We start from the raw sequence: 26,331 nt of genomic DNA, 5'->3' as shown, positions 1-26,331 counted from the left end.
CCAGGCATGCGCATATGAAGAACGGTTCCAGGTGAATGTAGCTAAAGCTACATGTGTCTAAATCATTGTTATGGCAGTGAGGGTATAATAATGGATACTGTAGCACAATAAGTCAATCTGCGTTATAAAACAAAACAACAATTGATATCACAACAAATTTCATTACCGGCTGAAGAAACCCGCTAACTACGATGCCATGTTATCAGGATCAAATCATCATTATTTTTTCCTGACTTTTTTTTATTTCACCTTCATTGCTAAAAAACTTGATACTGCATGGAGGGGAACCTTGCTGCTTGAAAGAAGCTTCGTTTTTAGGTAGAGGAAAGACAATATCTGAGAAGCTTGATTATCTGTGCGTACTTTGCATCAATATGCCATGGGCATAAATGCCAACATAATATCCCTAAATATCCGGTTGAATTTGCTGGACGCTCCTTATTTGAACTTGAAATATGCGCTATTTTGGCGGATGAGGAGAACACAGTTATTTTCTACTTTCCTTGCAGCAACCATGAACACCACTTTGACGAGTAAGACTACTTTCGCACAGTTCTTTTGAACTTCTCACAAAATATTTTAATGTAACTTTAAGTGCTCTTGTACATATGGCATTCTTTCTTTCCCTACTACTCTTGTCCTGATGCACAGTATAGTTATTCATTATGGCCTCAGAACTGGGAAAAATGCTGATTGTGCATTCCTTTTTTATATCTGTAGCGACTGGGAAGACGACGAGTGGTAAGTGCTCGCGCAATAAGGGGATCATCACGAAAACTTAGCGATTGATTTCTAAATTTATTATTTGCTATAGTTTCAGCATTGTTACCGTTTGTACCGTTTCTAGAGCTTAAATGTGTCCGCACAAACTTCAGAGAAAAATTTTCAAATAAATTGTTGCTCATTTTTTTGTGAACGGCACCCTCTCTCAGAGAGCCAAGACGACGCAATGTAAGTCAGCGCGTAACGCTTTATGCTTAGACGGCTGTGTGCCTCATCCTAATAGTACCATACCTCCATAAATTAAGAAATATCGAAATGAAAATGAACCTACAAGGGTGCCCCATTAAAAGACTACAACGGCACGTAAGCTCTTGGGCACTCCCGCGAGCAGAAAATAAGTAACCTTTACTTCTCTAACTCCACTGCAATGAACGCCAACTGATAACTGGGTGCCCGAAATGAGACGTGCTTTAACGAATGCAAAATTTTTTCAGCGGTAACTTCAAAAACAAAAAAGCCTATGAGGAAAAGTAAGTGCCACAATGAAAAACAACAACCAGGAAAATGCACAATGTAACGGAACACGACCCAGCGTAACGGAACCGGATAATGTTCGACACTTGAATAACAATTTTCAATTCCTGAAAGAGGACAGCGGTCTTCATGAGTTTTTGAAGCATCACTAAAAATGAGTTCAGTAGCTAGGATCACCGACATCAACAGTGTGCTCACGATTCAATCTGCGACGAACGCAAAGATGTCAAAAACATTCCTGCGGCCGCTCCTGAGCTAAGCCGTGCTGGCGAGGCGAGCCTAAGGTGGGTGATTTGTCTTCGCACGCGTGTGTTTGTCGTGAACCCACGAGATATGGCAAATTCACAATCGTTTTCAGCCAGTTTGGCGTTGCGCCTTTAATGAATATATTTCTAGACGCGCCGCGCAGATCAGTAAAACACGGTGGCACTCACGTCCAGTGTCTGTAACAGCAGGCAAAACTCGGAAATTTTATGCGCATTGAGGAATTCGCGAAGAATTTTTATCCGCAACTTCAGACCCCACATACATTATAATGTACAATTGTTTGCGAATTGGGCTTACAAACCCATTATGTCCAGGAAAGCTATCAATCTTATCTAATGTTTAATTTCAAGGCTTTTTATTCTTATATTGAGAGCACTGCCAAAATATCTTCCACGCTTAACACTTCATCCATCACTTCATCCTTTGTTAAAAGGTGTCGAGTTGTGTCACGTGTTAAGGTATCAAGTTTTCTACCTCTGACATTGCTCTACAGTGATATTTTTTTCGCATTTCAGTAAGCGTATTTTTTCCTGTGGCCATTGTGCATGAAACCCACTGGGTTTGCGCAGTCCATCTGCTACCCATTGAGCCAATTTGAGTTTTCTCAACTTGTGTGTTTAGCGTCGCGCAAGATCACATAGACGCGGCCGGAGGCGCTGCACACGCTCACAAACGGCGTGCACATCCCTTAATTTGCCAATTCTCCAGCCCGCTTTTCTAGACTACCAAGACGCGCGCCCACCCGCCCTCTACTCCTCAACTTCATGTGAGAGTGTATTCACTTTGTATTCGCGCTCCTTGGCATTTGGCTTTCCTCTGTGTGTCGGTGTATCTTTCATTCATTTTAAGCTCCCTGTGTGCGCACTTGAATACTATAAGGAAGCGTGTGATCGCTGTGCTATATATGATTACTGACAAAGAACAATCCCTGGTTGAAACGTCGAATAAATGCATGAAATTTTTCAATGTGACCTGCTGAGCTTATTGTATATGAAACAAGGTGTTGAAGGTTGTTTTTTGAAATTAAAACCTAAGCACACAGCTATGAGAAATAATGCTAAAAGCAAACGCACGAATGTGGCTAACCTCATAACGAAGGTTGAAGGTCCTTCAGCACCAGGTCTAAGGAGCGCCTAATCGTTTCTGGTTCAAGTCCGTAATTCTTAGATCGAGAAGCGCCAAATGGGACTGAAAGGATGAAAGGCTTCAAATTTTAAAACCTTTTTGCTGTGCCTGAAAGCACCGGTGGCGAGAGCACCAAATAAAGGGAGCGGAGTGTGCTCACGCTAAGCAAATCCAGTAAGCAGAACTTACTTCCATGTGTGTAGCACTCAACAACACTTCTTCATCCTCGCGTTTCAGCGACCATGAAAGCCTCCGAAGCAACTACGAAGACAATTTTGCAACTTCAGTCAGCAATCTAGGAGAAAGGAGAAAAGAAAGGGATCTCTTGAAAAAGTATGAATAGATGTTACACTGTACAGCCGACCACTATAATTTAAATATTCTAGTATCTAACAACATTATGCAAGAGGCGTGAGTGTCAAACCGGGTAGTGTTTCTTGTCAGCTGTGCACCGCCACCGGAAGCGTTCGCTGAAAAAATTACCTATAATTCATATGAGAAGCCCTTTCTTCAGCCACTTGCTTATGCATGAGGAGTGATGGTGGCTGTTGGAAGTAAGAACAAGGAAAATACAAAAATTTTACTTTCGACTGCAGGGACCCAGGGCCAGGCTACCCAGAAAAGTAAGCAAAAAAATTGCACGCATTCATGAAAGAGCTAAAATGGTATATTTAGGTAGAATTGTGACATTTAGGAGCCGTGCAGAAATTGCAGCCTATAGTTGCAGCCTATAATTGCAGCCAGGTCTTGAGAAGGCCGCAAGCCCCGCAAAACTACTTCGTGTAATACCACTGCTTGTCTAACAATTGAAGATACAGCAATATGACCTAGCAAAATCCTTCTTTTTAAGAACATGCCAATGCCGAGCTTTTCTCGGCCTCCCTTCTTGACTTATCCACGCAAATGATTTCTGCAGAGGATGAGAAAAGGAATTAAACACTGTTGTCTCAATCGTTGCTCACCGTTAGTGTATGTCACATCTATCACTCCTGTATGGACGAAGAGAGTGTAGAAGGTGCCATGCCCAGCCCGCCGGAATTAGGCTTCACTTACTCTGCTTGTAGAAACTCTATGGGCAGGTTACTTACGCCATAATTAATGACGAGTGAACCTACTAATATAAGAAACGGCTAAAACTGCTCCGCACCGGACACTGGGTTAGCAGTAAAGTAGCGCAAAAACTTCTGACTGCCTGGTGTTCACTTACTCCTACACAAATTGTTTTAGCACACGTCGCCTCGAGTTACAATAGCACCTATGCGTTTTCACATTTGCGCGCAGACAGCCACGTGTCCTGGCCATCTTAGTTGCGACAGTTATGGGTGTAAAGTACAAACAGAAACTTTCGCTATGAATATATCGGCTTTAAAACACTGCTGAAAGAGCCTCTTATGCTATTCAATTCATTTCAATTCAATTCCATTTATTTTCTAGAAAATTCTGGCGGCTGCCTGGACTAAAAGCTGTAGGTATACAGCTTAACGAGGCCCAGGCAGCCGTTACAAGGCATAGAAGCAGACTTTGTTGAGAACATTTACATACACAAACAAAAAAAAACGAACACATAGTCAGGTTACAGTTTTCACAAAAAACAGGACAGCCAGAAAGCACAAAATCATCAATAAATTACAATAGGGAAATACAGAAAACATATTTACATAAGATACAAGGGAGCAGCTGTACTTGGGCGCGAATTATACATCAGGAATTATTTTTGAGGAAATAATTCACGCAATGCTTTCTTAGTAGGGTTATTTATGTCTTTATATCTATTTAAAATTACAAGAAGATTGTGCTGTAGTGCTTGGAACTTATAGTCAGTGCGAAAATGGGGAACTAACCAAGTGTCTGTGTTGCGAGTATTAACTGTGTGATCGTTCTGTTTCAGTAGCGCAGTACCTTCTATCATAGACCTAAAGGATGACGACAGATGAAATGAAAGCAATATTCGGAATTCATACATACTTTGAATTTTAACACACTGAAAGTTTCAAAAGCTTGCCGTGTGTGGCTTAGGTAATCAAGATTGGCAATGTGACGTACAGCTTTCTTTTGCAGAAGGTAAATTTTTTCTAGGTTGGTCTTAGTTGTTGTCAACCAGACTAATGAGCAATAGCTTATTTGCGAGACAAATAATGCATTATATATTTGTAGCTTTATTTTACCAGGAAGGAACGCGAGGCAACGAGCAATTGCACCTGTTACCAACGAGAGGTTTTTTATTATCTTCTCAACATGCGAATCCCATGTAAGGTGTGAAGAAAATGTTACACCTAGTATGGTGTGTTCGTGAACAATTTCAATTTCTTCACCACCACAAATGATCTTTTTTTTCTAGACGAAAATTTTTGTTTCTTGCACAAAATAACATAACTTTCGTTTTTGCAGGATTAATTTTTAGCAGAATAATATCAGACCATTCACGAAGCCGATTAAGAAGTTGATTACACTTGGTGACTAGTTCATTCACATCAGGACCAGAGAACAAAATCGTGCAGTCATCAGCGTAAATAATGAATTTTAAACCTTGGTCAATGTTCACAATACTGTTTAAATAGACATTAAATAGCAGAGGGCCTAGTACACTTCCCTGAGGTACGCCTCTGATTATAGGTAGTAGAGATGATTGGTGGTTTCGAATATATACACACTGTTGCCTGTCAGCTAAGTAAGATTTTATTAAAGATAAAGGGTTGCCACGAATCCCATAGACTGAGAGCTTATGAGTTAGGATACCATGATCAAGGGAATCAAAAGCCTTACTAATGTCTATAAGTCTACACAAGTCTACACCAGGAACTTTGATGTTAGGTTTAAAGCTGCGCAAGATTTAGACGTCGCAGCTTCAATACTAGAGTTGTGTACTTGAGGTTCCTGTAAATCTTTCGCAGAATTTTCAGTGGTTTGCACGTCAAGAGTTTATGTTTTGCTTCCGTTTATTGATTGCCGTGCTAAGTGAGCGGCTCGAACTTAATGAGCTTTTTTATCACACTGCCTTCCAGCGAATTTGAGGACGGCAGCGACGACGACCACTCGTGAGTGCCGAGTTTCTTCGCGGTGCGGATTACCAGTTGGGAAGTACGAAACGCGGCACACGATTACAGATGGCAGGCCTCACATTTTCTAAAAGTTCTTTTCGGGGTTCGTTTCGGGTGCTTTGCGACAGCCCGCATCACAGCCAGCGACTGGCATTGCACACTTACCTGATATTCGTGTCCTCAGAGGTCTCACAACCAGAAAAGGTCGAAAAAAAAGCAAGCAATCGGTAAAAAATAATCGGAAAAATATAGGGCCCATGTTCGACAGATTGATGCTTCTCCATGTGACGCAGCTGTAAAAATGTGTGCGGAAGAATTATTGGAAATATATACGGAAAGACCTAAACATGCATATGCGCTATAATATATGCACTATGATATATGATAGCATGCAGTATGATATATTATGATATACACTATATATATATTATAGCGTGCACCATGATATATTCGTCGTGATAAGTATAGAAACAAGGGAGGGAGGGGGTTTCGGCTGGCAAATTAGCGGTGGACTACGCATCTCTGAGGACAGTGCAAAGCTGCCTGTCGGCTCCTCGCGACTGTGACATCCTAGATTGCTGCACTTTTCATTTCATTGCAATGCGTTTCGTGCTGGTCACAGCTATCTTCCGAATGCGCTGCTATTCGGAGAAACGGGGGGATGTGTGTTTTAAGCAACGAAAGTGGATATACTACGGTTTAGAAATAATATGTTACTTATCGGAGCTTTCGTAGCTGTTTAGGGATTTAAGCAGCACTCTGAGCGATAAATTATAAGCAATAATGAAATATAACTCTGAATACATCAACGTGAGGAAAAAGTTGCCGGGTTTCTATTCATTATTTGGAACGCGAAACAGACGAGCATCAAATACATTGACACCAGCTTCTCTGAAAGCCGGCAGTTTGAATAGTGCTACGGCAGTAATAGCACTTTTACTAGTACTATGACTATAGTAGTTGACAGCGCATGCCGGTCCGTGTCAATCCTCATGCGAGCGCTACCTGTCGAAGCATTTCTGGTGCCGAGACCAGTGCACTGGTGCGCGTCAACCTCTGGCAGGACGACGTAGCGCACCCGGAGCACCGGTCGCGGCAGCAGCAGTGCTTCGTCAAGCGGCGCTCGCATGAGGTTTGACACGGATTGGCATGCGCTTGCAAGGAGGAGGAGAAAACAAGATTACTGCAGCGAAAGGTTTTTACAGCGAAAGCTTTGCTATGCTATGTCGGCGGGGATCGTGTCCGAAAAATGTGTCGGCAGCAGGTGTGGGCAACTCAGAAGAGGTAGCGTCAAACGCGGGCTTGTAATCGAAAGAGGACAATGTGAGGATGCTGCCCGAAAAAAAACAGCATTTTCTAAATTGGAGGAATAGTTAATTATTTCCAGCCAAAAAATCTCCAAAAAGTCGGCGGGGCCAAAGCGAGAGTGGCGTCAAATTTGAAAATGCTGAAAGAGTGGGACCACGTGACCGGAACTGTGGGCGGGGCCAGCCTGTGATGCCAAATTTAAAAGCCTGATATGAATGCTGAGATGAAACGAGGGAAAACCTCAGTTAATTGGAATGTAGTTAAGAAATATTAATTGTAGAAAGTGTCAAGAGTGAAATTAATTGATAATATATGTGAGGTTATTTAGAATTAAGGTGAATTAATGTGATTTAATTGTGGATAATGGTAAATTAACATAAATTAAGTTGAATTAGAAGTGAAATAAATCTATTTGAATACTGAATAAAGATGATAAATTGTGAATTACAGTGGATATATAAGAATTAATTGTACATTAGGATAAAGTGAATTAAATGTAAATAATTGTGAATAATTCTTCATTGAGATAAATAAAAGTGAATTAACTGTGAATAACGTGTTTAATTAAGGAACCAATTAAAGTGTTAGGCGATTTAAGAAGATAATTAAGGAATTAATTTAATATTCCTTACGTTACGCCTTGGCGTAATAGCGAGTTGTCGATGTGATGGCATCGGTGGCAGCGGGGAGCGTCCGCCGTAGCTTGTCTCACTACAGTTACTTCGGAGGCCCCTAGCAACATGACGTCGGAAGCGCCGAGCGACGAGCAAAAATAACACGCGCGGAATGAGTTTATATAGACTGGACGGCTATGCAGTGAGTGGGCGGGAATGAAGCGAGGCGGGAAATTCGAAAACTCGAAATGGTTGCCGGAATGAAACGAGGGTATTATCAGAGTTAATCGGTAACCAATCAATCAAGTGATCGAGAAAACAGCCATGGCGCCAAATTTGAAAGGCGACCAGTGTCGAGGAGGCGTCAACGCTTTCGCATTCTTCCAGTGCGGGTAGCCGCAATGATCTCCAGTTTTTGATCTCCAAGAACTGGGTCAGCTGAGGGGGGTGTCGGTTGGGGAAGCGGCAGACGGTAGGCTCTCAGGTCGCTGTATGCGGCCGAAAGTCTTTGTGCTTCGGCGACCCCTCTGGCCCAGCGCACGACCCAGATTTTATCTTGCGGCCATGAGCTGCGCAGAGCAGCCTCCCAACGCTCCTGTCGCTCAGCCCCCTAGGGTTGTTGGGGCAATTACAACATATATGAATGCAATCTGCTCCTGGGCACGAGCAGAGCCGAGAATGGGGTGAAACGTCACCTGGAGTCTTGGGAATTAACGTAATATACTGCACAGTACTCGTTTGCAATCGACGCCAAACACCTTGCTCGGCCGGAGATAGGTAAGACAGATATCTGTGAAGGTATGGCTAGCTGTGGTGGGAATGGCGGTAGTGTAAAGCGATTTTGTGGTAAGTGCAGGCACACCGCACATTTCCTACAAAAATGCTTATATAGCGGCTCACATCACCGCTCAAGAAAGCGAAAAAATAAACATACCAGATAATTTCGCTGAGTGATCTTGATGTATAAATCAGATCGGTATTAAAATTCTGTATCGTCCTTTTTAAAGTGGTAATCGTGTCATTTAAGTGTGGTGCGTAGTAAGCTTTGTTTTATTTGAGAATCGCGGCATGCCTATTTATTTTTAACAAACAAGTTTGGCAAACAACGCCAATGTGCCAATGCCAATGTATATATTTAAAAAAAATGCTATGGGAAAGCGACAAAAATGGCAGTACATTTAGAATGGCTTCGGGACATTCTAATTAAGACATCTGGACGCATCTCGCTGTTTGTAGCGCAGCAAGTTAAAAAAAATACAAACTGCCGAATTCTGCTCTCACTCAGATGCGAGAGGGACAGCTGGAGCACGTTCACTCGAAAAGAGTTATACCCGCCAACCCCCCCCCCCCCCCCCCCACCCCCGCCTAATGGCCAGAGTGAAGTGACCGCAGACGACAATTTCTGGAACTCACCAACGGCGCTCAACAATCAGCAGGGTGTGACGATGTTTTGCCTTCCACATACTGCAACAGACCACTGTATGTCGGGGTCTGACCACTGGTGTTGCGCGGTCACGGATGCTTAGACATCGACCTGATTACGCACACTGCAGGAGAAGTACCTCTTCCTGGTCTCTCCAATTAACCCTGTCCTGTTACAGCTGTGGCCAGTTATCTGGTGCAGGCGGACGGGGCATCACAGGCGCAAGGACTTCCCGTTCGCGTCGAACAATCCGGGTCACAGTGTCGGAGACGGGGACATCATCGGAGGACGCGCGGGACAGTAATCGCTCTTCGGCGCAGGAAGAAGTGGCGACCGTATTAGGGAGCCGAGAGAACTGCTGTGGAATTCGATTGCGTTTAACCTGGTCGAAGCGACGGCATTCTTTTATGATTGTGTCCACGGTAGTACACTCTTTGCAAACAGTTAAATTGAAAGCATCATCGCCAACCCATTTCAGAACGTGGCCCACCTTGTCGGACTCTGTCATGGCGGCGTCAACTTTGTGGAAAAGCGCCAAGACTTCTTGAACATATGCGACACAGCTTTCTGTTGACGACTGGACGCGCGACGCGAGCTGCTTTCTCGGGGACAGCTTCCGGTCATAGGAGCTTTTCTTTAAAAGTCTTCCCAGCTCGTCAGTTCGTCTTCGTGAGTTTCGTACCAAACTCGGGTCGTACCACTGAGAGAGAAGATAGCATTCGCCAGCATCACGGTGAGAGCCTACCGGTTATAGTTGCTCACTCGTTCATATAGGCTGAGCCAGTCGCCGACATCGGCGACATCGGTGACGCCCCCTTCAAGTCGTGAAGCCAGCCCTGTGCGCTTCGCACCCGAGGACGAGCCAGCAGCTCAGCGAGCCAGCCGACGTCTCCAGGGGGAGGAGCCTGAGTTCGGGAAACTGCCGGACCGCACAAGACAGCGAAAAGACGCGGCTACGAGCACCGCAACCTCGCCGAAGATGTCGACACCGATCATACTGCAGCAGCCGCGGGTGCCGCCAACTTTCAATGGATCCCTAGGCGAAGACCCTGAAGAATGGTTGGATCAATTTCAGCGCGTGGCGTCATTCAACAAGTGGGATGATGCGGCAAAAATTGGACACGTGTTCTTCTCATTGGATGGCTCCGCACGCACATGGTACGAAAACTACGAGTCGACCCTCACGACATGGGAGCTATTCAAGAGAGAACTATTGAAGGTATTCACCAGTGTCGTAAGGAAAGAAAGAGCCGAATGACACCTCGAGTCCAGGATCCAGCTTCCGAATGAGCGCGTCCGCGTTTACGTCGTGGAGATTAAGCGCCTATTTCGCCGCGCCAACCCCGGGATGACCGAGGAAAAGAAAGTTCAGTTTTTAATGCGTGGCGTAAAAGAACAACTCATTGCAAGCCTCGTCCGCCAGCCGCCAAAACCAGTCGAGGAATTAATGCAAGAAGCCTGCACGATTGAGAAGACCCTCGACGTCCGAGCTCCGCAGTACAATCGTCCTTCCTTTGCCTGTGCAATCCGTTCGACACGCCGGCCACCACCAGCGACAGATTGCGGGAAGTTATCCGCGAAATCGTCCGAGAGGAGCTACGCCGATTACTGCCATCCTCCCCACAGCCACAAGCAGCGACTGTGATGGACGTGGTACGGGAAGAAGTGCAACAGGCACTTGGCACCCCGACGGCCACAGAACCCCAGGCCATGACCTACGCCGCTGCACTAAGGACTGCCCAGCCCCAACGACCACCCCCACGTCCTCCCCGAGATGAGCCACTTGTTCCACAACGCCGCCTCCCAGCCCCCGCCCGCCCAGGCTATGACCGACGCTCAAGCCCCAGGAAATGCGACGCCTGGAGGACTTACGACAAATGGCCGTTGTGCTTCCATTGCGGTGAGGCCGGCCATATTCTTCGTCACTGTCCGTACCGACGTATCGGTCTTCGAGGATTTGCCATTAACGCCCCACGACCACGCTTCGGGCAACGTCCGCAGCAAATCGACGAGTACCTGCGTCGAGAAGAGTACACGCCGAACCGCTTTTCGCGCTCACCATCGCCGTCAACCTGGTGCTTTGCGTCGCCACGCCGCAGCTACGCAGCCGCGGTACGAGGAAGGTCTCCCAGCCCCCGTAGGGGAAACTGAAGGCAGCAACCTCTGGAGGTGAGGTTGCTCAAGAGCGAAACGCCGAAGATCCTCCACCGACCACGCCCCATGAAGACGCTGCACCCGCGACGCCGCATGAAGAACCGGCACTCACTGCACCGACGCCGAACACAATGAGAACCCCGACCACGACGCAGGCTACCTTGAAAACGACGCCGCCACCCAGAAGAGCTTCGACCACACGCCGCACCCGCGGCTCGCATACGCGACGAAGCCGTGACCCGACGCCAAGAGCGACGTGCAATGCAAGAGCCAGGACCTCTGACTTAGAAGTGACTATCGACGGCCGGAAAGTTACCTCTCTAGTCGACACAGGAGCCGATTACTCGGTGATGGATGGAACATTCGCTGCGCAGCTGAGAAAAGTCACAACGACTTGGGACGGCCCACAAATTCGCACCGCAGGGGGCCACCTCATTACGCCATCAGGACGATGCACAGCGCGAATGACCGTCAAAGGACATACCTATCCTGTGACCTTTGTTGTGCTACCGCAATGCTCCCGCGAAGTGATCTTGGGTATCCATTTCCTTAATGAGCATCAGGCGATCACCAACCTGCGATCCAAGCTGATCACGCTTCAGACGGACGAAGCCATCGCTTCGATGACAAATCGGGAAAATTACGTTGCCCTGAGTGTCCTGGAGGAAGAAGTGAGCGTCCCACCCCGATCAAGCGTTATCCTGACCGTAGGCGCCACGAAAGCCATTAACGCTGAAGCCATCATCGAGGGCAACATGCAGTTGCTCCTAGACCGAGGAATTAGTATCGCCAGAGGCATCGCACATTTGCGCAATGGCCAGGAAGAAGTACTGCTGACTAACTTCAGCGCAGAATACCGACACGTTAACAGAGGAACGACGATTGCTTTCTTCGACGAAATATCCGACGTACGAGACTCCGTCGCCTTCTCCGACCCCTCCGCAGAAGATTCGCCTGACCAAGGGAACTTGTCCACTTTCGACATGAACCCAGCCCTGCACCGGAACAGACAAGACCAGATCCGCAATCTGCTTCAAAGTTACAGCGAGTGTTTTTCGACATCGCCGAAGGTGCGACAGACGCCAATTGCCAAGCATCGCATTATAACGGATCAACACGTCCGACCTCTCCGTCAAAGCCCCTACCGTGTGTCACCGCGAGAACGACAAGCCATTCGGGACCAAGTCGAAGAAATGCTTCGCGACGACGTCATCCAGCCTTCAAACAGCCTATAGGTGGCACCGGTTGTTCTAGTGAGAAAGAAAGACGGCTCACTTCGATTCTGCGTGGATTACCGCCGCTTGAACAACATAACAAGGAAGGACGTCAGTCCCCTCCCCCGCATCGACGAAACACTGGACCGCCTCTGCAACGCCAAATACTTCTCATCGATGGACCTCAAGAGCGGCTACTGGCAAATTGAAGTCGACGAAAGAGATCGCGAGAAGACAGCATTCTTCACTCCGGATGGGCTGTTTGAGTTCAAGGTGATGCCATTTGGTCTCTGTTCCGCACCAGCGACGTTTCAGCGAGTAATGGATACAGTGCTGGCAGGCCTGAAGTGGCAAATTTGTCTGGTATATTTAGATGACTTTGTTGTCTTCGCCTCGAACTTTGAAGAGCACATCAAAAGACTTCGAACAGTACTAGACGCAATCAAGTCGTCTGGCCTAACCTTGAAAGCAGAGAAATGCCACTTTGCTTACGAAGAGCTGATGTTTCTAGGCCACATCGTTTGCAAGGAAGGAGTACGCCCAGACCCGCAGAAAACAGCTGCTATTGAACAGTTTCCACCGGCGGCCGATAAGAAAGCAGTGCGCATATTTCTCGGACTGTACGCATACTACCGACGATTTGTGAAAAACTTTTCGCGCATCGCCGAGCCCCTGACCCAGCTGACGAAAGCAGACGTGCCGTTTAAATGGGAAGCGCCGCAAGCAGAAGCCTTCAAGGAACTTCAGCGTCGATTACAGTCCCCACTGATCCTTGCGCATTTTGATGAAAACGCTGATACTGAAGTTCATACCGACGCAAGCAGCGTGGGACTAGCCGCCATCCTTGTTAAAAAAAGCGACAGGCTGGAGAAAGTCATCGCATACGCTAGCCGTTCTCTTTCCAAGGCCGAGGCTAACTATTCCACAACTGAGAAGGAGTGCCTTGCCATCATCTGGGCTACGTCAAAATTCCGCCCCTACCTCTACGGACGGCCGTTCAAGGTGGTCAGTGACCACCACGCGCTCTGCTGGCTTGCCAATTTGAAGGACCCCTCTGGCCGACTCGCTCGATGGAAGCTGCATCTCCAACAGTTGGACGCCATCGTCGTTTACAAATCCGGACGCAAGCACTCTGACGCCGATTGCCTCTCACGAGCCCCTGTTGATGCACCGCCGCCGGACGTTGATGAGGATGCCTTCCTGGGACCCATCAGCCCCAGCTCTTTTGCTCAGCAGCAACTCTCAAACCCCGACCTAAAGGCCTCATCGAGTACCTGGAAGGCAAGGTTTCTTCACCCCCCCGCTTCATTCAAGCGAGGACTGTCTTCCTTCTGTGTGCAGAATGAGGTCCTTGTGAAGAAGAACTTTACAGCGAACAAAACAGCCTACCTCCTTGTTGTACCTACTTGTCTCCGCGAAGAAGTTCTACAGGCTTCACACGACAAGCCGACAGCTGGACATCTCGGGTTAACTCGCACCCTCCGCAGCATTCAAGACAAGTATTACTGGCCCCGACTGTCTGCCGATGTCGCACACTATGTGAAAACCTGCCGAGATTGTCAGCGACGAAAGACTCCTCCCACACGACCAGCAGGATTTCTGAGCCCCATTGAACCTCCTTCCAGGCCCTTTCAGCAGATAGGCATGGACTTGCTTGGCCGTTTTCCAACGTCAACATCTGGAAATAAGTGGATCATCATAGCGACCGACTACCTGACCCGCTACGCCGAGGCGAAAGCCCTACCGAACGGAAGAGCAGCAGAAGTCGCCAAATTTTTCGTGGATTGCATTCTTCTTCGACACGACGCCCCTTATGTGCTAATCACGGACAGAGGAACAGCATTCGCGGCGGAACTAACGCAAGCCAACCTGCGCTACAGCCAAACCAGCCACCGGAGGACAACTGCATACCATCCGCAGACCAACGGACTGACCGAGCGCAGGCCTGAACAAAACCATCGCCTATATGCTCGCTATGTATGTCGATGCCGAACATAAAACCTGGGATGTCATCCTGCCTTACGTCGTCTTCGCCTACAACACCGCAGTACAGGAGACCACCCAGATGACGCCTTTTAGACTCGTCCATGGCAGGGAGGCCACGACTACGCTAGACGCCATGCTGCCCAACGTTACAGAAGAAGAGAACGTCGACGTTGCCGCCTACCTTCAACGCGCAGAAGCTCGAAGGCTTGCCCGATTACGGATCAAAGATCAGCAGCGGTCCGACGCCAGACGCTACAACCTACGAAGACGCAATGCGGAATACAAGCCAGGAGACGAAGTCTGGGTGTGGACGCCCATTCGCCGCCGTGGATTGAGTGAAAAGCTTTTGCGCCGCTATTTCCGCCCGTACAAGGTTCTTCGTCGGCTGGGTGAACTGGATTATGAAGTCATCCCTGACGCAATGACTGCATCCCAGCGACGCCGCGTACGACCAGAAGTTGTCCATGTAGTCCGTCTGAAGCCGTATTATGCGCGCTAAAGGCCGCTGCATTTCCATGCTCTATTTTCGAAAGATCAGTTTTTTTCCTTACTAGTCGCATTATTTTTTTTTAATGCATCGAGTAGATGCTTCTTTGAGAGGGGAGTAATGCCGCGAATATTTGCAGTGTGTTCGTGTTTCAAATCTGCCGCCACATCACTTTAGCGCTTTGTTTGCTACGCAAGACGCGACTAGATTTATCTCGATTGGTCGCAGTCAGGCAGAGCTGATTCTACGTTGTTCCGGAATGTTCTAGTAACTTTGCGCTCTTTATCTCGAAAGTTCGCTATCACCTTTAAATTGAGCACGGCCGACAGCGGCCGGCATTCTTTTCGACGACCGCCGAGCACGCTCGTCGCTTCGCCGCCGCGAAGTGATTCAGTCCATTTTGGGTGCAAGTCATCCCAATAAACAGTTCTTTTAGAAGACCCTTTCGTCCGTCTTCATCGCTGCTTCGACTGCCGTCACTACCACCTGAAAATATGCAGAGTAATCTTCACTAAGTGCACTCACAATATGGGGATGTGCGACTAATTTTAGGAATAAACTGACCTCTCGAGGTGTGTCCAGGGCGCGCTGCATAATGAGACGCAGACAAACCACAGGATTACACTGAGCCTTGTCATTGCACTTGGGAGACGTTTGCAGCCAGAAATTTTGCAGCGAGGAGGAAATATTTAGAACAGAAATTTGTGTATAATAAACAAAAGAGCCAGTGCGTATTCTGGATTTTGGTTCCCATGTGATTTTCCGCAAGTAACGCGTTCCACAATGTGAAAAAAGACGACATGGCTGCTCTTCAGTACTTGGGGAAGTTGTGATGGTTCCTGGTAATGTAGCTATTTAGTGGACGCTTCGAGACGCTACAGCTATTCCATTCGAACGCTTGTGTATCGAGCTGTAAGCGGACTGCGAAAGAGATTGATAAAATCAATAATTTAATTAATTAAAAAGCCCACTGAAAACTTTATATGTCATAACCAAGAATACAGCACAATCACAATAAATGACGAATTTCTTGCAGTGACGTGGCCCCCGCCGACGTGCTAGCAGAGTACCGTTCGGAATGCATTATTAGGCTCCAGCTGCTTCGCAGAGTAGCTGCAGCAGGGTTTCCTTCTAATTGTCAACTGCATACATTAAAATATCTAATCCTGCTACAGACATGTTATGAATTGATAAAAATATCGGTTCAGCGGATTTCAGCAGCGCGAGGTTTTAGGTCAGGTCGGCTTCACAAGAGAGGTCGGTTTCACTACCAAAAATCAGTCGAAGAGTCCGAAAGCTACCCAAAGTCACCCGACGTCCAACTCATGATGCGGTTTCCTAGCAATACCACAGCTAGCAATAGCCCTAGGCCGCGTAGCCGACACATCTCCGTGCACGAAAATTGATAGAAAACGCTGTTAGAATAAACCTCAATAGCAGGGGTGCAGCTGCCGTTTGATATATCAAATCACTGAAGCATAAAGAGTGCTATAGCAGAACGATGCAAAGAAAGCTAAGACATGAGACACAAGCACAGTTTAACATCATAAACTATCGCGTTGAAGTGTTTTATGTCAGTGCTCGTGTGTGTCATGTTTTGTAGCGATAGCTACCTTACGGTAGCATTTCGAGCCCTCAGCTTGGCGGTGGCAAGTGACCAGCCACGTGGTGCGGAGCAGCTGCTGCTGCCGGCGGCGCGGCGAGTCGGCGAAACCGAGCTGCCACAGCTGTGTGCATTCGCCGTGGCAAGTGGGACGAAGATGAAGGAACGCCCAGCAGAACTCAACGGCGAAAGACTGACTTTGATATTCAACTGAGCAAGTTCCACTGGCCAGCTGTAGCTATCGCGTCACTCCAGGTTTAACCAGAGCTAATCCACATCCAATTCTTTATTTCCTCGTCGTCTCATGGTGTGCTGTACGCTTATTTTGACAAGCAGACAAACCGGAATTGGTAGCCGAATCGAATGATTGAAGACGCATGAGTTCGATATGCTGCTGGACATTCGTATATTTTTCCACAAAACTTTGAAGGGAGATTCTGCGCATTTGAGAGAAGCAATATTTCAAAAATATCGATGTTCGATATATTCGGGTTTCAGTTTGTTTCTTTTCTCGAACAGTCCAAGCATGTCAGAGTCAGAGGTGCTCAGGCTACGCTTCCCGAATTTTCCCTGAAACTTGCAACTGACGGCGCATTGTAGACGTTTCCATGCAGTTATCAAAATGTTACAAACGAGTTCAAAGTTAAGATGGCCACCAAAGCTAACATGTGCATAAAAATCGTTTAAAGCATTCGCATTAAAAAAATCGGCACCTTTTTAGAGTATGATGGCAACTTTGAAATCCTTTTTGAGGGCATGTGTTTCAAGAACAATTTCCAACACTTGCCCGCCACATCTTGTATATGTTCTGTGCGCCCTCCTTTTCTTTATGCCATTCACAGAACGACCCATACCTGTCTGGCCCATTCATTTACTAAACACTGCAAGCATGGGTCTCCAGGATTAATGAAATGGAAGGAATGCAAGCACCCCATTGCTAATCTTGCCACCGTATGCTGTTTGGGCTACAGGCATATTCAGGTGTGGGACGGTTCCAGATGGATACAGTTAGAGCTACATTTACATAACGTTTCTATTTTGCTGCTAAGTAACCTGTTACAATAGGTTTTTTAATATTGACTTGGGCAGGCCTTTTAACGAGAAACACGAATCAGGCTGGTTTTATACTTAAATTAAGCACAAAGGTGAAATTTTATTTTGTTCACAGGCAGCACTTGCTGTTGGGCGTGTTGGTTTGTTTCCTGTCACTGTGGACGCTTTCTTAAAAGTCACGTTTTATATGAGTCAGCCATTTTTGTATATTTTTTTATAAGAAGTTGCGCAATCTCGGCATTCACTGTCAGGATTGTAAATTTCTGGACTCAGGCTGCTTACTAGACTGCACAAAAACCGCTGTGCGCTGTGAATGGAAGGCACATTCATATGCTAACTCGTGAGATTATGGAAGCTGCTAGCATACAATGGTTTAACGGCCACTGTGTGAGCAAGCCTTCAGTTTTATTGTCAGAAGAAGAAGTAGCCTCTGTCTCAAGAAACTGTAGATTTGAGCAACATTTTTAGCAGGCTAAGTTTTGCGCAATTAAAAGTTTTTTTCGTGTTCTTTTGTCGATCATAGCTTGTTTATTATTTTTTCGTGTTATTTTTGCGATTTTACAGTTTTACCGTCCTGCCCACTAGTAGTTTTGCCCGATAATCACTGTTTTTTAATATTTGCAACGTTCTTTCTTCGGATCTTTTTTAGTTCCCACATCCTACCAGTCATTTCATTGGGGTTTTTATAATTGTTAATTTGATTTTATCATCGTTCAAACTTTCTAATATGACCGAAATTTGCTTAGCTTTGGGTGTCTCTTCTCTAGGCACTGATGCATTCCTGGCCGTTCTTTAAGAAAAAATTTCTCAAATTGGTTGCGTTGTGTGAGGGGGGTGGTAGGTCTCGAGCTATCATCTAAACTGCAGTACATACCCTTTTCATAGCTTCACCCTTTTAACATATTAGCTGGTTTGGGGTCATGGCTATTCTTTAGTTTAAGTCAAAGGTTTTTTTACAGCTGGACTTTGTATTTATTTTTGTTTGTTCCCAGTAGTCTGGGCCATGTGGTCCGACATGCACCCATTCAGTACGCGGCCATTTCACTTCGAAACAAAAGTTGTTAGTTCAGCGCTCCGTCCTGTCGTCTCCCTTGTCCTTGTGTTTTATTCTTTATTGCGCTGTGCACTGCAAGCATTGTTCACAGGCGCGGTTCGCTTTTCATTCCGCCCAAGAAGGACGCGAAAAATGGACCGCCGAAGGAACAACGGTGGCTGATATTGGCCCGCAAGTCGGTTCTTCATTGGCATTTGAGCAAATTACTACTTTTCGGCCGCATTTGGGCCGATTCTCAGCCAATCTGACTGCCGACAATGGCCCCAAGGTAACTTGGGGCTCTATATGCGCTAATACACGGACCCTATACACGTACCCTAATATTCGGCCCCTATATGCGCTAATAGCGGCTTTTTAGTTAATGGCATAGCCCGGCTTCCTACAGGCCTTCCAACATGGCAAACCACTGCGTTTTTCCATGAAACCAGCGAAGAATTATCGCATCCAATGAGAAGCACCGTCTTTCGCTTTCAATACCATGGGGCCTTTTTTTTATTATATGCGATATGCTGTCACTGTTATCAAAATTTTCAAGTAAGACAGCAAGCAGTCTTTTGATCCAATGCATTTTCATTTGGAAAGCAATTAAATTATACAGGCAATGCCTCAGGACATATTTTCTTGAAGCACCATTTACGGTCAAGTTTTCTGCCGTCCTGATGATTCTTGGTGGGAAATGCAGCTTGGCAAGCTGATGTCTCACGGCTAGACATCCATAAAGTGCTTCATGGAGCTGCCCTCCACTTAATTGATTACTCATATCGGAACTACTTATGGCACTCGTATCACAAGAACTGCAGTGGTGGCCTAGTGGTCTGAGCGTCTGCCTTGCATGAGGGAGGTGTGCGGTTCGATCCCCAGTGCCGCGCCGGGTACCCACCGGTGATACAATGGGTATGAGCTTTCCTGTGGTCTGGTGTTCGGCTTATTTAGGGTGAAATGCTCGGGATATGGGTCTTGACCCCACCTTGAGTAGAAGGAAAACCTTGTGTCATGGCGCTCTTTGGCCACAAATTCCCATGCGCCAATAAAATACATCATCACCACCCATTTAAAGAGAACTGTTTCACTATCTTGAAACAAATTTCTCGCCACGCTTTTGCACGAGGAGCTCACAATACCTCGAAGCTGCAAAGCAAAGCAGGATGATATCTACTTATGTATGACCATTGCAGAAAAAAGTCAAATAATAAATAAAAAACTAAATTTGTTGGCGCACAGTATGTAAGAAGGTACTCGCGAAATATTTTTCAGAATAAATTGTAAATGATGCTTAGGAACCACAGCCACATTAAATGCAAAATGTCTAATCGCATTTATCAATTTTGGTTTACAATGAATGTCCGACTTCTAACTGTAACTGGCCGTATCGCACCCCGAAATACACACATTTAAAAGCCACCACTGTATATTAATGAAGTATTTTATACACATCACGACTTTTAAGCTTTAATATCATAATTATGCTAATTCAAGCCGTTTTTTTTATTCCGGGAAAGTTGCGGCACACGTGGTAGCATCTCCTCCCTTTGAACTAAGTTCTTTTTTGCAGAGAATAAAATATTTTATGCAAATATTGCCTCGACAGTTCTTTGAAATGCGCTGAACTGAGGAGACCGAGTCCAACTTTCGCTTGAAAAAAAAAAACAGTTAACGTTTATCTACGTCTTCTCGCATGAATGTAATTCGGGACACGGAATTCTTACTCGAAGTCCACACAAAAACACTTCTATGAAAGTCTTTAGCTTTTAAATTCAGAGAAAACTTTGGCAAAATCTGCTGTAACTAGGAATTCAGTATTTTCTGGTATGCCTGCAAGTGGTCACGCAAAAAAAAAAATGGCATTGAAATGTTGCACATATTCTGACTGCCTTCGTGCTGTGGAAGAGTAAGCGTATCTTATTCCCGTCCTCCACAAATTACAGACAAACAACATCTTCATAAACACAGCCAGGGTAACCAGATAGTTCTAACAACAGATAACCACATTGCCCTCCATAGTAGCCCAAATATAGCCAAAAGCGGAAATTTTATGTGGCCTAAATGTAGCCAAAAAGCATTTTTATTTATTTTATTTACAGAAGACTGCTGGCTTTATTGCAAAGCCTTAAGCAGGAGTGGGTGTAAAATACACTTTGACAAAAAGAAAACCTCCCTGAGGTACACGCAACTCAGCACACAATACCGAAAAAATGAACGACGAAAAGAAACAACATTATACAATATTAGACAAAATGAGCACTGGGGAAAAAAAAAGGAAAATGTTGAATGCTGCAAAATTGTTACGAATTCCTAAGCGACTCCGTAAATGACTCCACAGTAGAAGCCTCTACAATATTCGCTTTGAGGACATTCCATTCCCGCACAGTACGGGGGAAGAAAGAATTCTTGTATGTTTCAGTGCGGCATGAGTATTCCTTCACTTTTAAAGAATGGTAGGATCGTGTCGAACGACCCGGGACGAGCTCAATGTACTTGCTGCTGTTAATTCCTAATTTGTTGTGAACAATCATGAACATGTATTTAAGCCTCTCGCGGTATCTCCTGAGCTGCAAAGAATCCAAATTTGCTTTCTCAAGTAGCATGGTAGGGGACGTCTGCCAGCTGTATGAATTAAATAAATCGCACTGACTTTCTTTGAATATTTTCGAGTGTTTTAATGTTTTCTTTAGTATAAGGGTCCCACACAACAGAGGCGTATTCTAAAACAGGTCGGATAAAAGTTTTGTAAGCTAGTAACCTAATTTCCTGCGTAAAGTACCGGAGAGATCTTCTTAAAAAGCCAAGTTTTTTCATAGCTTTATTTTTAATATTAGAAATGTGTTTGTTCCACCGTAGGTCAGAGCTAATCGTTAATCCCAAGTACTTGTAGCTGTCCACGGTAGACAGGGGATGGTTATTAATAGTATAGGCAAAACTTAATGGCCGCTTCTTCCGCGTAATAGACATTGAAACTGTTTTTTTAGTATTAATACTCATCTGCCACGTTGAGCACCAATCATGAATTTTAGCCAAGGCGTCATTAAGAAGAAGCTGGTCAGCAGGAGTTCGTATTTCATGATATAATGCACAATCGTCGGCAAACATCTTGATTTTGACAGGAATTTCTTTAACAATGTCATTTATAAAAATTAAAAAGAACAATGGCCCAAGTACTGAGCCTTGTGGGATACCGGAGCTTACCAAAGCTGGGCTCGAACATGCATTGCCGATTGATATGGACTGATATCGAGACGATAGATATGCTTGTACCCACGTCAACAGTAGGTCGTTTTTAAAGATAGTATTTAGCTTTAGCAAGAACTTTCTGTGTGAGACGCGGTCAAATGCTTTTTCGAAATCTAAAAAAATGACATCAATTTGACACTGGTTATCAATGGCTGCCGCAAAATCCTGCATCGTCTCTAGAAGTTTGGTCACTGTAGAAGCCTTTGCGAAAACCGTGTTGCCGGTCGTCAATTACGTGATTGGTTTCCAGGAAGGCTGATATATGCCCAAAAAGTATATGTTCAAGTATTTTTGAAGAAGTACACAGTAAAGATATTGGCCTATATGAGCTAAGTAGAGATGAATTTTCAGTTTTGGGAATAGGAATAATTTTTCCGTGCTTCCAGTCCTCCGGGAGCTCGGCGTTTAACAGAGACTTCTTAAATATGAGCGTTAAGTACTTGGAACACCATTCGGCATATCTCACAAGAAACGTATTTGGTATGTCATCAATTCCCGGCGTCTTTTTTGCGTCACAACTGAGAAGCAGAGAGAAAACACCTTCTTCAGTTACAGAAACATCAGTAATAGGCGGACTAGCTGAGTTATAATGAGGCTTTCTACCATCATCGTGCGTAAACACAGTACAAAAGAAACGGTTGAAAGACGAAGCAATCTGTGTCGCATCAGTAATCAGTTCGCCGTCAACGACAACGCTGTACACAGGTTTCTTTTTCTTTGACAACTGCCGCCAGAACTTTGCAGGGGACGAAACAAGAACGTTTTTCATAGATACGCTAAAGTGATACTCTTTTGCTTTTTTGATACTTTGTTTTAAGTTCAAGCGCATATCAGACAGTTTAGCAGCATCGACTGCCGACTGGCTGCGCCGAAGTTTTTTGCGAACTCTCTTAATCTTTCGTCCCATGCGTACAAGTTCCCTCGTCATCCAAGGGCTGCTGGCGCGTAGGGTAATTACCCGAGTAGGCACAAAACGCGAAATGCAATTCCGAGCAAGGTTCTTAAAGAAAACCCAGAGATTTTCTACTGTGCAGTCGCAGGATTCGTAAAGAACCACGAAATCTGAGAATGAAATATCAAGTAAGTCTAAAACTGCAATATCATCAGCACGCGAGAAGTTTGGCACAACACGCACCTCTTTCTTTTTATTTTTCGGAAGAAGCAATGGAATGTTTAAAGATACCATAACATGGTCAGATATGCCTTCGAAATATTGAAGTAGAGGACCGCGACGGAAGACACTGTTACTAACGAAGAAAAGATCAAGAATGGATTTCTTATCCTTTTGTATACGCGTTGCTTGCTTTACTAATTGAGTTAAATCGTGATCAAGTACGATGTCTACAAGAAGTTCGGCTGATGTGCAGAGCGGCTCTGGAAACTGTTTGTCCCAATTGACGAGCGGCATGTTAAAGTCTCCAGCCAATAGTACATTACTTGATTGTGCTTTCGTAGTACATAAGAATTCATTTAGTTTCTCAAAGAAAACACCGTCACCTCGTGGTGGGCGGTAAAACGCGCCAATAACAAGACTAAGTTCATTTAGAATTAGTTTACAAATGACGCATTCAATTCCTTGCACGTCAGGTAGCCTGATTACTGGGAAAGATTCTTGAAAAAGAATTGCAACACCACCACCGCGAGAAGTCCTGTCTTTGCGCATAATTCTGTATTCTGGTGGTGTAATTTCTTCATCAGTGATATCAGAGTGCAGCCAGGTTTCGGTGATTATAATGATATGCGGTTTATGCGCCACTACTATACTTTCCAAATCCTCAGACTTGTTCACAATGCTCCGGGCGTTAAACTGAATACATTTTAGCGATTTAATTTGACTGTTCTCGATTCATTGGTCACTTTGTTTTCAATTCCGGCTGCCATGCTCTAGGACTCTTTCTTTGCTAGTGTCATCCCAAACAAACAGATCGCCACCAATTTTTATCTTGTTGTAGATTAGCTTAACCTTCTGACCGGCTTTTCGAATCTCTGCGGTGCTTTCCCAGAGATTCTTCCGTATCTGCCGCGTGGTATACGAAAAGTCTTCTGAAATAGAGTAATCGGTGTCTTTTAGTTTCGAGCAGTTTTTCAGTATGTTAACTTTCTCACGATGATCCATCAGCTTGATAATAACAGGTCGATGCTTGTTAGGTTGCTTGCGACCGATTCTATGAATTCTCTCGGCTGAAACAACTTTCGTGTCCATTTTGTCACAGAACACGCCTTTCAACACACTCTGTGATAGTTATTCGTAAGTTTTATTCAATTTTTCAGGAATTCCGAACACGATTACATTATTTCGTCTGCCCTGGTCTTCTAGGTCGACAAGCTTCCTTCCTAATCCTGCAACTCGTGATTCTAGCTCCCGGCTTAAATCTCTGAATTCATTTATAGCTGATGTGAATTCTTCCACTTTGTGCAATTTGGCCTCAATTTCGCCCAGTCTCCGCTGAATATCTTTCTGGCCTTTAAGGAGCTGGGTCAGTAGCTGTTCAGTGGGTGGCCCAGGGTTGGACTCAATGTCGCCACACAGCATAAGTAGAGACAATACGAAGTCACGACCAATAAAATAAACTTCAAGCACTCTACGTGGGCATGTCAGCTGGATAAGGCACATATTATTGGATTTGATTGTAGAAACATTGCTACTAACCTGCATGAAAAACAGGAATGGATTTGACATGGTGTCGACTGGACGCCAGCTGACATGCCCACTGAAGAAGGACGATGGCAGGAGGGCTTTTATATCGTGGTTCGTCGATGACGTCGATGAGGTAGCACGTGGCGATCCCCAGCAGTCACTCAGATTCGGAAATTCTTTTTCTTTTGCGCAGTCTCCGTGCTGGCGTAGGCGTTCAGCGAGGATGAATTCCGTGTTCACAGCGCCGGCTTCCGCAGTCGAGACGATTAGGGCAAACTGCATGAAAAACAGGAATGGATTTGACATGGTGTCGACTGGACGCCAGCTGACATTGTTTTTTGTAAGATGACTGCTTTGCCAGGGAAGGTATTTTCCGCAAGTATATCTACGTAATATTATTATAAATGGAGGAAAGCTGGCAGGCAAGCGATTTCATGATTAGGAAAATGCTGTCTTTAATACAAAAGCCGTTTTTTTTCCAAAGAATAAAAATCACAAAACACACACACAAATAGCGTCGCACAATAAACTCGCTGGCCAGTGGTATGCGTTCAGGCATACGTATACAGTATAGTTACATGTTACAACAATTTTTTTGAACACAACAAAATGAATGAAAGGTTACAATGCATTGAAGACAAAATCTAGTACACATAAGGGCTAGCACAAAATATAGCACAGTAGACGGAAGAAAGTAGGCCAGAGAGGAGTCTCAGGCATCCTGAGTTGATTTCGAAGTAAAGCTGCTTGGTACATACAAAAATATCAGTGACTGAAACGGGACAAAATTCTTGGCTGGTTTAAAATGCTTGTAGCAGCCTCATTCCTTGCCAGGCCAACCTTCACGTGGTGGATCGCTTACAAAGTCTAGTTAGACATTCTCTATCGCAGGTTGGTGTCAGTGACCGAGACCTGGCTGAATACTCGTTTATGGCGGCCTTTGATAAGAGTAGTGACAAAAAAAGGTAATGCCAGCTCAGGCATCAGTGGACGTCGGCGTGCCGGCAACAATTTTTGCATTTCCCGCGCTTACCCAAAATTCATTTTATACCGGGTATCATCTGCCCGATAGCGAACTTTCATTTGGAGCAGGTGATACTCCAATTCTATTGCATAAATTCAGTTTGTCGCTATAAAAGCACCGAATGAGCGACGGACAAAATCGAAGGAGTTCTTCGCAATTTTTGGTCCGGGAAGGCGCTAGTCACTCATAACCTTAAGGTCGGCAGGAAATCTCTTCAGCAGTTTGAATGCGAGCAAAGATAAAGCTACAGCACATACCCAACAGAAAACGTTTGTAATAGATTCTAAGCGAAGCCGTATCGTGGCTCTCAAGAAAATGAATTCCCATACCGGATGGCCTAAATGTAATTTGCGCTGCTCCTGTTCGGAGTTGTCGTTCTGCGTACCTGCAGGCATTGCAATTGTTGCCACTAACGTTTTCACAAAAGAAATAAATTTGTCATTTATCCTGACAGGAACTGGTGCCTCGCATTGAAGTAGCTTGTTCATTCCGAAAATTCACTGATAAGTGAGGTTCAAAATTCAACAAAAATTAAACTTTGTATTCGCATACATTTTGTATATACTCTTGCTGCGTAGCAGCGTTCCATACTTTTAATATCTTCACAGTGGTCTTCTGGTGCAGCCCACTGATTCACGATTCATCGTAAAGCTGGTAAAATTCCGAGCCATCTTGTCGCTCAGAAGCTGGTAGATGTCTGTGCCACATTAAGATGGCCATCACAAGATGTCCAGCACTGCCGCCTTCACCTCGGGCTATGTGCCGAATAAGTACTAGTGACAACACACGAGGTGATGGCGGCGTACATTTCCCGCTACTCCTGCTGACTTTTTGGGGAGTATTATCGATTTGAAAGTT

General features: G+C 45.3%; 1 protein-coding gene across 2 annotated transcripts in view; it reads left to right on the top strand.

The window, feature by feature from the left end:
- LOC144106695 (uncharacterized) overlaps positions 1-26,331 on the top strand; it is a 196,239-nt gene that overhangs the window by 45,619 nt on the left and 124,289 nt on the right. The window contains exons 8-12 of one of the 2 annotated variants that reach the window (XM_077639536.1): positions 510-533; positions 721-741; positions 1,218-1,253; positions 3,246-3,272; positions 5,652-5,684. In XM_077639536.1, coding sequence (XP_077495662.1) covers positions 510-533; positions 721-741; positions 1,218-1,253; positions 3,246-3,272; positions 5,652-5,684 — 141 coding nt within the window. The remainder of the gene's footprint in view (positions 1-509; positions 534-720; positions 742-1,217; positions 1,254-3,245; positions 3,273-5,651; positions 5,685-26,331) is intronic. The other variant, XM_077639537.1, reaches the window with a different exon arrangement.

This window comes from Amblyomma americanum, chromosome 10 (assembly GCF_052857255.1).
Source record: "Amblyomma americanum isolate KBUSLIRL-KWMA chromosome 10, ASM5285725v1, whole genome shotgun sequence".
In the NCBI taxonomy this organism is placed as follows: domain Eukaryota; kingdom Metazoa; phylum Arthropoda; class Arachnida; order Ixodida; family Ixodidae; genus Amblyomma; species Amblyomma americanum.
The sequence above is the reverse complement of the archived record's forward strand: the minus strand, read 5'-3'. Positions and strand labels throughout refer to the sequence as shown.